The 14,819-nt window shown below is 42.8% G+C and overlaps 1 protein-coding gene across 1 annotated transcript in view; it reads right to left on the reverse strand.

Moving 5' to 3' along the window:
* Positions 1 to 421: 421 nt before the first annotated feature.
* The window catches only part of LOC138975026 (ankyrin repeat domain-containing protein 27-like), a 59,079-nt gene continuing 44,681 nt past the window's right edge, over positions 422 to 14,819 (reverse strand). Inside the window, exons 23-26 of the mRNA XM_070347676.1 lie at positions 10,108 to 10,227; positions 9,013 to 9,171; positions 4,993 to 5,095; positions 422 to 3,758 (exon numbers count right to left, since the gene is read on the reverse strand). Of these exons, the coding sequence (XP_070203777.1) occupies positions 2,671 to 3,758; positions 4,993 to 5,095; positions 9,013 to 9,171; positions 10,108 to 10,227 (1,470 nt within the window). The 3' untranslated portion in view covers positions 422 to 2,670. The remainder of the gene's footprint in view (positions 3,759 to 4,992; positions 5,096 to 9,012; positions 9,172 to 10,107; positions 10,228 to 14,819) is intronic.

Genomic DNA, 14,819 nt, shown 5'->3' on the forward strand with positions numbered 1-14,819 from the left:
ATACAGTTTTGCATAGTCTGAAGTACAAAAGGCATTCCTTGTCTAGCTACATAATACAATACAGATCATACATCACAGTTTACAGATAATCTTTTCCACTGTTAGCATTCCATGGGAACGTTACTAAAGTGGCGAGGTAGCTCCAAGTCTTAGAACATTAACTTAATTATGTTCTCAAAAATGGACCCATACATACTCATAAATAATTCTTCAATATCATGCTCTTTTTTCTCTCTCTCTCTCTCTCTCTCTTGTACATACATACACACACACACACACGCACGCACGCACGCACGCACGCACGCACGCACGCACGCACGCACGCACACACGCACACACACACACACACACACACACACCTACATGTACACATGCACGCACACACACATATTTATACGCTGATGTAAATAATAGAATATACTCATAGTGCTCAAAATATTAATTGTACATAGGCAAAAGTATAGAAATATGCACATGCATACAAAAAATCTTTCTTTATCTTTCTTTATTTGGTGTTTAACGTCGTTTTCAACCACGAAGGTTATATCGCGACGGGTAAAGGGGGGAGATGGGATAGAGCCACTTGTCAATTGTTTCTTGTTCACAAAAGCACTAATCAAAAATTTGCTCCAGGGGCTTGCAACGTAGTACAATATATTACCTTACTGGGAGAATGCAAGTTTCCAGTACAAAGGACTTAACATTTCTTACACACTGCTTGACTAAAATCTTTACAAAAATTGACTATATTCTATACAAGAAACACTTAACAAGGGTAAAAGGAGAAACAGAATCCGTTAGTCGCCTCTTACGACATGCTGGGGAGCATCGGGTAAATTCTTCCCCCTAACCCACGGGGGTATACAAAAAATCATGTAGATTTCAATACAAAAATTACATTTAATCAACAACCGCTTTCAACAGCTATATCCCTATACATGTACAACACATCCATCAGGAACGCAGATGCCAGTAACTCTACACACACACACACACACACACACACACACACACGCACACACACACACACACGCACACACACGCACACAAATGAAAACGATATGGCATTTTCCACCTCCAAACATTGAGAACAACTGTACAGCGTACTGTCACTGTCACAAACTATTCCCAAAAGTAAAATATGTACACAGAAATTAGCTGCATTATACACAAAAACAGCCCTGAAAGTTTAAGTAGTATGTGTAATCACGGATGGTTACTTTAAGCCAGAGTATATACATCCATTTTACTTTTTTTTTTTCCTGTCACTGTGTAAAGTCTGGTCAAAAAAATCATCAATAAATCATCCCATAACTCCTTCTTCACCTCTTTTTCCTCACTCATTTTCCCCCTTTTTCATGCAGAGACAAAATCAAAGTGCTTGATATATTAAATAAATGTACATTAATGTGCTGATCTATGTTCTGGCCAGCCAGATTAAATAGTTAAAAAATCTGCAAGATGTTTGTGGGAGAATAATATGCACATGCATTAAAAAATGCTGATTATAGTTTTGTTTATCTATAACCGTAACTGCATGTATTCATGACATTTTCAGCAAGATGGCAGCATCCACAATGGAAGCCCTTTCGTGGTACACATTTTTCTGAAGGTACAACTTCTAGGTTACCCCACACGAAAACTGACTAAAGCATTTGCCTCCAGACAAAACTGCTACTAAAATATGGCACAGCTTAATTCACAACGTAAGTTTCTGAACACAAAACACTGGCCTTAGTGGTCATATGCTCATATAATTTCTCATCCAACAAAGCATTGAAAGTAACAACGGTTTTTACTGTTTACATAATCTGTTTAATGAGAGCTGCTTCAACTTATCAAAGAAACATGTCTTTCAGATTGAGAATATCAATGGCTCCGTTACAGAGGAAAGTTACAACAATTCAAAAACTCTGAGAGCTTTAAGCTTGACACTAATCTAATGAGCTTCCTCAAACCGTTCTGTAACAATCATTCAATAATTTTGAGTATTTCCAGCCTGACAATAATCTAATGAGCTAGTCTGTTACAATTACTCAAGCAAAAGTACTGTTATAGTGAGGGCCTTTCTCCAGAAAAATAGTCATACAAACACAGCTTTTGATGTGAATTTTACTTGCTATCAAATTTAAACAGATCACTGACCCAAAACCTTGAATAACAGGACATAAGGAATGGATCTGGATATTGTACATCCAAAAAGTGGTATACAATAATTGGTATCATTTTTCTGTTAGGGAATTATATTGACTACTCACCGGCTAGTGAATAGTCTCTCTCTCTCTCTCTCTCTCTCTCTCTCTCTCTCTCTCTCTCTCTCTCTCTCTCTCTCTCTCTCATTTCAGTCTGTTCCCTAAAATGTAGGGGGTTTTCCTCTTCAAAAATCAAAGTCATTTGGGGGCTAACAAGCAACAAGTAATACAATAAAAACCAACTTAGAACATGAGGAGAAAGCAAGAAAAGCTGTGAGAAAGAGACAAAGACAGAGAAAAAGAACACAACATTCATCATGCTAGCCACTTTCTCATCATTTGGTCAGAGCAAGTCAAACACTTCATAATAAATTCCTCTCTGTCTTCCTTCTCTCTTGATGAAAGTGAAATTCATTTCACCATTCATACAACTGCCCTGCAAGAGGAAATATTGCCCTCATCCACACTGAAGTACATCTCAATCGTTATTGTTGGTACGTGGGGTGTCGGCTGACTCAAAAATGTCGCTGACTTCAGAAGCACTGCTTAGCTGGGAACTTATCATCTCTTTCGCACCAATTTTATCCACATTTGTTTCTGCTTCAAAAATGTCACTAATTGTAGAGGACACACTCTCACTGTTACTGTGACATTCGTTGTGGCCACCTTTCTCTGCTTCTTCTGCAATCCCGCTGTTAGCAGAGCAACTTGCACCTTCTGAATTTTGAGAACTTTCTGCAACAGCAGAGCCTGCACTTCTGGGTTCAAAAATGTGTTCATCAGCAGGGGAGCAAACCCCTACTGTTTCATAATCTTCTTGATGGTGGGTCACTTCCCTTGTGAGAGGGGAGAGTAAATAGTGTGTTGTTTGTGTTTGTTGTAACGACTGGGCGGATGACTGTTCAGTTTCAGCATCACTTCTTTTAGCAGCTACAGATATGGAAGACAAATCCACTGAATCAGTACCAGCCTGCCAACCTGCCACAAAAATGTCTTTGGTGGGTTCTGCCTTTTTCTCTTCTTTACAACTTTGCACAGGATCACCTGAGACTTTTTCTTCAGTTCTCTCCCCTCTCACACTTTCTGCTTTCACTGTGCCTCTGCTCGTTTCTTGCCGGATCTCCACTTCCTCTCTTTCCCTTGTCCTTTCTTTCTCAGTCCTGTCTGTTCTTCCCACCAGATCTTTCTCTCTTTTCTCTATATTCTTCTCTCTTTCCCTCTCTCCTTTTCCTCTCTCTTCACTCTCCTCCTCTGCATCCTTCTCCACCCTTCCCCCCTCAGCCCCACCGCTGTTCCCTGGCGTGGCCAAGGAATAAATATACATGGGTCTACTCTTGTCTTCAGGGCTGATATGCCTCAGCGACGTCTGGTCAAAACTTTGGATGGATTTCTGGTGAACCAACTTGTTGAGGAATGTGTAAGTGTTATCACGTGTGACGGCTTTCTTCAGCGAGTGTTGTTTGTCAAAGCCTCGGATAGCAGCGGTCAGAGACTGCAATGTTTTCAGGTCATCTTCCTCGAAGGCTGCGAAAAGCTGCTGCACACTGACTTGACTTCTTCCCACCACTGCAACAACAGAGGGTGAAAAGACTGTCACTGCTATATGGAAGTGGATGAACTTTATAAACAAGTCGCGTAAGGCGAAAATACAATATTTAGTCAAGTAGCTGTCGAACTCACAGAATGAAACTGAACGCAATGCAACGCAGCAAGACCGTATACTCGTGGTCCACCGCTCACGGCATAGGCAGTGAAATTGACAAGAAGAGCGGGGTAGTGGTTACGCTATGCTGCATAGCACGCTTTTCTGTACCTCTCTTCGTTTTAACTTTCTGAGCGTGTTTTTAATCCAAACATATCATATCTATATATTTTTGGAATCAGGAACCGACAAGGAATAAGATGAAAGTGTTTTTAAATTGATTTCGAAAAAAAAAAATTTTATAATAATTTTTATATATTTAATTTTCAGAGCTTGTTTTTAATCCGAATATAACATATTTATATGTTTTTGGAATCAGCAAATGATGGAGAATACGATAAACGTAAATTTGGATCGTTTTATAAATTTTTATTTTTTTTTACAATTTTCAGATTTTTAATGACCAAAGTCATTAATTAATTTTTAAGCCACCAAGCTGAAATGCAATACCGAACCCCGGGCTTCGTCGAAGAGTACTTGACCAAAATTTCAACCAATTTGGTTGAAAAATGAGGGCGTGACAGTGCCGCCTCAACTTTCACGAAAAGCCGGATATGACGTCATCAAAGACATTTATCAAAAAAATGAAAAAAACGTTCGGGGATTTCATACCCAGGAACTCTCATGTCAAATTTCATAAAGATCGGTCCAGTAGTTTAGTCTGAATCGCTCTACACACACACACACACGCACACACACACACACACACGCACGCACATACACCACGACCCTCGTTTCGATTCCCCCTCGATGTTAAAATATTTAGTCAAAACTTGACTAAATATAAAAAAAAGAACACCTATAAAAACACAGAACGGAGAAATTTATAGAAATAGCAAAAAATCTAAAGATGAAGATTTTTCTGGCAGAAAACAGACATACAAGTCCTACATGTCAAAACTATCGGACCATCGACTGGCCAGGGGCCAGAACACCCGTGTGTCGAATCAAAAACATATGTGTCAGTGACCGAAAAGCAGGGCTTGAGAACATTGTATGCAGTCCCCAAAAGCCACTTAATAACAAGCTGTTTGTTGCAACAACACCCAGCTTTTTAGTATTAGTTTCTGTCTACCGATTAAAGACAGAAATACTAACCTCTCTGTGAGGAGCTTCGTTGCCGCGTATCAGGTTGAAGTTTCTGGTGTTTCTCCTGCCACGTGGCCACGGCCCTCTGCAACTCTCGCTCTAACAACGTGTCCTACAAAACAACACACTGCCTCAACACATCTGTCAGTTTAAGTTACAAAGATAATACAATTACACACTTGAAGGTAAGAAAGTTTTGGAACTTCTATCACAAAATCACATACGTAACTTATATCATTTTGTTTTTAATAAAAAGGTGAAAAATAAACTACAGTATGACTAACCAAAGAAACTCACAATTTCATTGCATTTTCTTTATAGAATCAGATGAACTATATGTGTGCAAATATCACATCAAGCAAGACATCTGTCATCTCCATGACGTACACAATCTTTATAAGGAAACATTCCGAGACCTTTTCAATTTTCATGCAATGAATTGACCTGAACAGAAATTTTAAGAAGCTGCTGCAGATAACGCATATCTGCATAAGTCACTGCAATTAACCATGGAGTTTCAGTCACATTTGTCAAGAGCTTGATTAATTCGAAAATTTTAAGAATAAATTTTCATTTGATTAATGTACTTACCCGAATCACATAAAGCATTGACACAGTCTGAGATGCTAAGGTCTGAAAAGCGCTACCCGTCTAAGGGAAGCAACCCCACCACAAAAAAGTGTAAATGGAGCAATGGTAACGACACCAGACCAGGGGAGTTACCTCCCCTTGGTGTATACTACGTCACTACCGCTCCCCACCACGTGGTCAAGATCATACGGCTTTTAAAGAAACTAAAAACCATAAGCGGGGTTGGTGGGAGGGCATAAACTATGTGATTCGGGTAAGTATATTAATCAAATGAAAATTTATTCTTAAAATTTTCGATTAAATTACATATTCTTACTCCGAATCACATAAAGCAGATAGCTTCAACAAGGCGGTGGGAAAGAAAAATCTAACTCACTCTAAAAAACCTTGCCAGGAACTGGCCCGCTGCAACCAAGGCAGGAAGGGCCCGAAAACCATCCTGACGGACAGCCGCGATGTCTCTCAGGCAAAAGTTGCTAAAGAAACTTCAGAGAGCCAGTAAGCTGTGCCAAGCACTTCGTCCTATCTCCTGGTCGTAAAACAGCCAAGGAAGAGACCCAAGCCCTGGATTTAATTAACCCGAGCCGAGTCAAGGGGAATGACAGGCTGCGCCCCCCCCCCCCCCCCCCCCCCCCTTTCTATTGGAAGGAAATGCCAATGCCCTGAAACGAGCATAAGATTGTCCGCTCAGTACTGAGTAGGACGAACCAAGGTGACCGTAAGAAAATCATGCCAAAGTATGCAAAACCTTGGGAAGGAGTGAAGCCCGAAAAGGCCTAGGAGATAACCACCCGACAGCAGAACCCTCAACTGTTTTGTGCCTCAGTAGGCAAAGAAGGTAGCAGGTAGCCGCTTGCACCAACAGTGGTCGGCGTAACCGTATAACAGAAAAACCCACCTGACCGCCAGTTATCCTCTACCAGTCCATGCGAAAGCAGAGAGAGATAGTACGAGGAAGCAGCGACTTCCGGTTGTGTGTAGGCAACCGGAAGTGCGGAAATCACGGTGGCCAAAGCCTGTTGTGACTGGTGACCCTGAACAAAAAAGACTGAAAGCCATAGTGCCCACAGGTCAGTCTGCTTGTGGGTAATTGAATGTGAATCAAAAACCCAAAACAGAAAACAAGACTGATAGGCATAACCGGAAAACCGGGAAGCCAACCTGTCATAAGACTCCCAAGACAAAGTGTTCTCGGGAAAAAAACTGGAAGTTACTTGCGCGGCCAAATCAATTGCCTTCCTGAGTTTGGCAAAAAAAACAGAACGCGTCTGTCTAATTCTGAAAGACTGAGGGTCAGACGCGGAGACCGACGGACAAACGCCGTGGTCATAGTTGCCTGTGGTAGAAGGGTGACCGGAAAAAGGAAACCCGACCTAACGGAAGTCGTCCTGACTCACCTCATGCTTAGGATAAGGGTGAAGAGAGGAAGAGTCGAAATCCGAAGTGACAGGAACCGAAAGTGCCATAGTCGACACAGCGAACAGGCAGGAGACTATTGCACAGACTAAGGCTGAAAGCCGTGATGCCCGTAGGACAGCCATTGTTCCGAAGTACCCACAGTACGCAGATAAACTTAAGGAAGAAAAGTTTCGGCTGACAATTAAGATGCTGGGCTATGAGCCCACGGCAAAGAAACCGGAAGAAGAGGGCTAGCCAAAACCTGAGAGAGGTGGCAAGCCACAGAGGATGACTCCTCAACCCGGAAATAGGAGAGATCCTCCTTAACAATCCAGCACTAGGCCAACCGTGCCGGTCCAGGTGCTTGTGGCAAAAAGGGAAAACGGGGTAACCTGAAGACAGAAACCCCACCCAAACGGAAATCATCCTGCCTCATCTCCTGCATAGGATGAGAATGAAGGAAAACATTGTCGAAGTCCGAAGCCACAAGAACAGAGAATGCAAAAAACCCACACCACCGACAGGTGGAATGGCTGTTGCACAGGCTGAGGCTAAAAGCCTGGGTGCCCTTAGGTCAGCCGTTGTTCCAAAAACCCCGACGTACTTACGTAACCGTCAGTGAGAGGAACAACCATTCCAATTAAAACCGGAAGTGCGACAGAAGAAGCAGCTTGTGGCTGAAACGACTGTTACACTGACTGAGGCCGGAAGCCAGTATGCCCGAAGGCAAGCCCTAGATCCGACCAGAAGAGACCTCGGCGGGTGCTCGAGCCGATGGACCCTGTTCGCTGTGTTAAGATCGGACTGATACATAAGAATGTGAAAATATGCATCCGTCAGATCGATCGAAGTCGCCCGACCTCACCTCTCCCACAATCCATTGGCTGTGTACAGAAACCATCCAATTAGAAAGTGCAGGGAGGGGACCTCCGCCATCACCAAAGTGGAAGGCGGGGGGGGGGGGGGGGGGGGGGGAGTGAAATCGGGAGCACTTCATTGGGGGGGTGAGGCTTGCTGCTAGAGCTTCCCCTCCCACTGCCGGACACTGATCTTTTCTCGAAACTCAAGAACCAGGCAGAGACTGCCTATTGGCTGCCGGTTTAGCTTGGCCAGAGGCCTGAGCCTGCTTCCCCTGAGGAAGCTAGCTCTGCTCCAACCCTTGTAGAGAGAAGTCGGAGACCTGCTGATCTCTGTTCGACTGGATCTCTTTTCTTCTGGTATTAAAACCAAATGTTCGAAAAGAGATCCCTCTACCACGGGCAAAGCTCAAAGTGTCTCTCTTAGTCTGCTCAGTGAACTGAGAATGCGAGAGAAACAAGTCCCTCCGACACATGACTGTATGAGCGTAGTGAAGGGAGGACAACCTCATTTGCACATGTTCATTCAGGGCAGAAATAGTAACGGACATAAAGGTATTACGTGCTTCGTCCGAAACAACAACACGTACAGGAGGTCTGGTAGGTGAAGTCGAAGATTAGGTTTAACCTTACCAAGACATCAGCCTTGCCACGTTTTTAACACTGTCAGCCATGCTGACCAAAAAAAAATGGCGGCCAAACAATACAGTTACTGAAAAATTACAAGTCCAACAATGGGCGAAAAGTCAGCAACTACAACAAAATTCCTGTCAAAATAATGACTAAAAAGGAACGAGCTCACCAACTAACGAAGCAGAAGGCAAGTAAGACGGGTATGTGGCCGGTGGGTGTCAAAGCAAACACCAGACAGAACAGCCACGAGAGCGCCGAAAATCAACAACCTTCTCCTCAGAGCTGAAAAAGTCGTATGGCCTTGACAACGTGTTGTGGAGCGGTAGTGACGTAGTACACACCAAGAGGAGGTAACTCCCCTGGTTTGGTGTCGTTATCATGGCTTCATTTACACTTTTTTGTGGTGGGGTTGCTTCCCTTAGACGGGTAGGCTTTTCAGACCTTAGCATCTCAGACTGTGTCACTGCTTTATGTGATTCGGAGTAAGAATATGTAATTTAATGCAGATTTTCAAAGAAGCTACACACAAGACAAGAGAGCTAGTCCCTACCCTGGCCATGTTGAAGGCAGTCTTGGTCTGCTTGTTGCGGATGGTGGGGTCAGCTCCAGCCTCTAACAACGCTGTCACGATACTCCTGTGTGAATGGTCTGCTGCTTCGTGAAGCGCTGTGTTGCCGCGGTGATTGTATGTGTTCACGTCAGCTCCCTTCTGAGAAAAAGATGCAGTCGTTTGAGTTAGTATCATCTGGTTTTCTGTGCATCCTGATCAATTTACAATAGTGCAGCCGTTATGATCCTAACACCTTTTTTCATCTTAAAACAACAGCAAAATTTTCTGACTACAGCATCACTTTATTTTTCAAATTTTTCAATATAATTTGAGAATCCAAAAAAGGAATCTTTCTTTCTTTATTTGGTGTTTAACGTCGTTTTCAACCGTTCAAGGTTATATCGCGACGGGGAAAGGGGGGAGATGGGATAGAGCCACTTGTTAATTGTTTCTTGTTCACAAAAGCACTAATCAAAAAATTGCTCCAGGGGCTTGCAACGTTGTACAATATATTACCTTACTGGGAGAATGCAAGTTTCCAGTACAAAGGACTTAACATTTCTTACATACTGCTTGACTAAAATCTTTACAAACATTGACTATATTCTATACAAGAAACACTTAACAAGGGTAAAAGGAGAAACAGAATCCGTTAGTCGCCTCTTACGACATGCTGGGGAGCATCGGGTAAATTCTTCCCCCTAACCTGCGGGGGGAATCCAAAAAAGGAAGCAAAATCTCTTTCTTCCATTCAAAGAAACTGAAAATCTACTCCTTTTTTTATCTTCTTTTTCAATATAATTTGAGAATCCTAAAAAGGAAGCAAAATCTTTCTTCCATAAATCAAAATAAACTGTAAATCTCTAGAATAGTATTCAAAGTAGAATCTGAATAAACCAAGGTGCCAGCAAAATCTTCCATTAAAATAAAACCCAGAACAAATCTCTAGAACTGTACCCAAAGTACTGTACCCAAAGTAAGCTCAAAGCAAAATAAAAGAGCGCTGGTGACAGCAAAAGCTGTCTTTTCTAGCATTAGAAAAGATACACACAGTAACAATGTATAGAATTGTACTGAAAAGTATGCTCAACCAACCTGCAGGAGGAGCTGAACGCCTTCATGGAATCCACTGGCGCTACAGATGAGCAGCGGGGAATCCCCGTTGATGTCACGCACATTCAGTTTGGCACCATGCTCCACAAGCAGATGCATTGTCTGGGGGCAAAAACATCAAGCTTTGATATTAAGCTCTATACACGTACTAGTTTACATGACTTCTGCTTTTTTTTTTCATGTTTGATCGATTAAACAGTGTACACGACAAGCTGTTGAGAAAACATCTGTGAAATGTGCTACAGGTTCCATACAGATTCACACACAGCCGTTCAAAATGTCACATCAATATCTCATACGTTGGAAAAAGTTCAGTAAGACCAAACTAATATGGCAAAACACAAGACAATACTTTCTATCAACTAACACTCCTCAGCCTTTTTCTCCCATATATGACTGACAAGAAAACAACTCAAAAGTGAAGAATAAAAAAACAAGAAAGGTAAGTTTATGGAACATTTAATTACTGACAAAAAGAAACATCAAATAGAACCTGCGTCTTATGGTCTTTAAGGCGAAGTGCGCCACTGAAATTTAGAGTGATGGGACTTAAACAGCCATTTTGAGTTGTTAGCAGTTTTGCACCTTTTAATCTGTCTACTTTCATGAAATGCATATGATTACACTATACAAATTCATCAAAGTCTCTAAAAACATATTTCATTGCACCAACCCGGCGAATTTTTCTGTCTTTTCATTCACTCTTCCGATAAAAATTCCGATTTTCAACCCTTGACAACAGACATTTCTGCTCGCCCAACGCGGGAACGTCGTATACCGTTTGAACAGCAGTTCTCTCCCCTGTGTCATTCGGCGGTTATTTTCGGTTAAATATGGATTCTCCTGGGGAAACCCCCCTATTTTTCAAACAAGCAAATCACAGACACTTTCCATATACGGGGGTATGACGTAAATACCTGGCCACGATTGGTCAGATAGGCTCGCGTGGCTTTTCGCGTTTTAAAAGTCGTCTGCTCACCGCGTTTAGTTTTCGACTGAGTTTGCTTAGAAAAATGGCACGTGTGAAAAGATCAACGCTCCGAAAAACACATCATAAAGGCAAGTGTACGAGAAGACAACAACTGAAGAGTTGCAGAGACAAGAGAACAACTAAAACACAATCGGTGACCAAGCGCACAAAATCTGGATCGACCGCTGTGGCATGCAGATCAAATTCTGCGTCAGGACTGAGAGTGTGTTCTTGGCGGTTTGACGCGAAAACAATTCAAGACGAACACATAGGCCTACACAGCAGCCACTGGTCAAAAGCGACAGGTCCAGAGGCTTCCCAAACAAGGAGATGTCTTGTTGATTTGGAAACCTTTGATGGTATTGACTTGTAAACGAACTTTGTTGTCCGCAATGTAAACAGCCAACGCCCAGACTCAAAACAGAGACACGGCCTTGCAGTGTACGCGCATGTGAGGAAGTTGTTCCAGGTACCGCTGGATACCTTGCTTCCAAAGAAAGCGGTCAAACGGATTATGGTCTCATCAGGCAAGCCGTTTATTCGTCCAGACTCCTTGATATGTGGGCTAGGTGCTCAACAATTTAACAAATTTTGTGAAAGTTTAGATTTGGTAGGCATGGATCACAAAACCTTCCAGAAGAAAGCTGATAAACTCTATCAACGACTTGATGTAGATCTACTGGAGGAGAAAGTATTCAGTGAGGCTGTCCGTCAGGTCAGACAGATACACGCAACGCACAATGGAATGCCACTGTCTGATGATGATGTTCTTGATATCAGTGTAAGCTACGACGGATCATGGCTGACCAGGGGGCACTCGTCCCACATTGGAATAGGGTGTGCTGTAGTCTAGACGTGCTGACTGGAATTTGCTTTGACGCTCATGTTATGTGCAACTACTGTCATACGTTTGCCAGACAACTGGAAACAAACTTCTCCAGGAGAAACCCCTGGAGTATGCTGCCTGGCTGGTAAAACAACTGGACATCTGTGACAAGAATTTTGCAGGTGAGTGCGTAGATCTAAACAGTATGTGTGTATGGTGCGTTTGTGAAGACGTTTGTTGAAATGGGATGATAGTGTGTTGTGTTTGAATTTTACATAGATCTGTAAGTGTTTGTGAAAATGTGTGTCAGTGTTTTGTGTGCGCTGTCTATGTGAAGTGTACGTGTGTGTGTGTGTGTGTCTGTGCGTGTTTGTGTATTTGTGTGTGTTTGGGTACTAATCCATGCATAGTAATACATGTACTGAACAAAAACAATGATAGCGTCTATGTTGGTAGATCTGTGGCTGATTGCCTTGTGTGTGTGTGTGTTTGTGTGCATGCATGTGTGCATGCATGTGTGTGTGTGTGTTTGGGTACTAATCCATGCATAGTAATACATGTACTGAACAAACACAATGATAGCGTCTATGTTGGTAGATATGTGGCTGATTGCCTTTTGTGTGTGTGTGTGTTTGTGTGTGTTTGTGTGTTTGCTATTCAGTGGCTGACTTAACGGTGGTTTTATTTTTAGGTTCCAGTGGCATCATGGAAGTCGAGGCGGCTCGGGTTCTGTGGGGCAGGTCAGTGTCGCAGCACAATCTGCGATACACAGTTATCCTGTCAGACGGTGACACAAAAACCTTCCAGGAACTTTCCAAAATAAAGCCTTATGGAGATCAAGTAACCATCGAAAAAGAAGAGTACATCAATCACGTTTCCAAGCGTCTTGTAACAGCGCTTCGCAACCTTGTGACAGACTGCCGCAAAAAAGGAATCAGTTTGGGAGGGCGAGGGTATGATCAGCTGACTCTGAATACAATCAGGAAGTTGACGATATATTATAATATAAAATTTCAAAAATAAATTTTGATTTAATTAATATACTTACCAACTCACATAGAAAGCATTAACTTCAGTTAAAGTGCTAGGACACTGAACTACGCTTCACCCCAAAGGGGAAGCAACCCCCTAAAAAAGAACGGCCTTGACCTATAACCCAAGCTATACAAGAGTCGAGGTCATACCGTCACGTGACCTATCACGCGTGACTCGACCGCCGCCATGTTGAAACCTCACTCCCACTGAAGAGATCTGTTCATTTTTAGGGAAACCCTAAGCAATAACTTCGTTTTGTGATAAGACATGGAAGCAATCTTACATGGCACCGTGGGGAAATAACTCTGAAACAAAACCGTATGCCATATAAGGCATGGTCCTTAGAGGTTATTTCCACTACCGGTGTACTGCGCCTGCGCAGGATGTATACTGGTGAAACTCATCCCGTATTAAAACATATACCCCTTTAAAAAATTTGCGGGGCAGGCTGGGAGGGAATTCAATATGTGAGTTGGTAAGTATATTAATTAAATCAAAATTTATTTTTGAAATTTTATATTAAATTACATATTCTTACGCAACTCACATAGAAAGCAGATTGCTAATTTAGGTGGTGGGCAAATGAACTCACAGCTAACATCTTGCAAGTATCTGGCCTGTAGCTACAATAGCTGGCAAACCGAAAGTACTGTTCTGCCGAGCACCAGATACGTCCCCAGGAAAACATAAAAAGACATCTTCTGCAGAAGATGTCTAGTAGATGTGTGCTAAAATAGCGGGTACTTAAAATACCCCGCCGATAGAAACTCATGACTACGTCCTTGAACGTTCAATGAGCTGCATTCATGACTTATGTAAGTCTCTCAGACTTGAGAACAGGTAAAGAAGAGGCCTACACTCTGACCTCTTGAGCCCGTGCTGCCTGAAAAGGGAGGACTGACCGCCCCCCCCCCCTTTTTTCTTGCCACCACTGTAGGCATGCCTAACCAATGTGGCAGTCCATTTAGCTAAGGTTGACTTCACTAAATCATTGCCTCTAGAAGAGGCTAATTTTGTCAAGGATTAAACAATCCGAACTCCAAAACTCCAAGTTGGGACTGGAGATTTGCTTTCAGACAACCAAAGGGAGGTTCCCTTTAATCACGCTGGCTACAAAGAACCCAAGTGAAAATATTTTGCGACCTAGCTGTGTCAGTGCAACTGAAATCACATAAAGTCTTAATTCAGAGACGTGGGAGAAAAATCGGAAAGCCAGGATAGGTGGTTCGCCACCCGCATTGAACGGAGAGAAGTGGAGTTCTTTCCGTTAATATACGCCATTAGTTCCAAGCCAGTGAAAGTGACACAAAACGAAGACGCTGAACCCCTATGGAATCTCTAGACCAAATCCAGAGTTGGGGCAGAAGACCCTGAGCGTCTCAATGATTCCCGTACAGTAGACACCCGTGTGGCTCGAGTGTAAAAAACGGTGCCCTCTTGCCAGCCTAAAGGACTAGCAACCACGATTGAATGGGCCCCTAATGTGCGACCAACAGGACGCTCAAAGTAAAATCGAGAGTATTATCCGGGAACAGGGAGACGAACATTTAGCAGAAGGTGATAGTACAGAGAGGCAAAACTTCTATCAGCGGCTTCTCCAAATTCACCAGAAGGAGTAGAAGCGCGTAGTGAGATAGAGTCCAATCCGAGTGGACCTTCTTGGCCGACTGACTAGAGTCTGCCAATACCTAGAGCCTCTCAGAAAGGTACTTCACTGCTAATAAGATCTCGTGGTGGTAAAAACCACATCAAAACCTCGCATGCTCGCTGTGGCAGTGATAAGGAGCGAGATGCCACCCCCTGCTTATTGAGATAAAAGACCACTGTGGTATTGTCTGATTGAATCAACACATGTTCTCCCCT

Source organism: Littorina saxatilis, linkage group LG1, assembly GCF_037325665.1.
Source record: "Littorina saxatilis isolate snail1 linkage group LG1, US_GU_Lsax_2.0, whole genome shotgun sequence".
Classification (NCBI taxonomy): Eukaryota; Metazoa; Mollusca; class Gastropoda; order Littorinimorpha; family Littorinidae; genus Littorina; species Littorina saxatilis.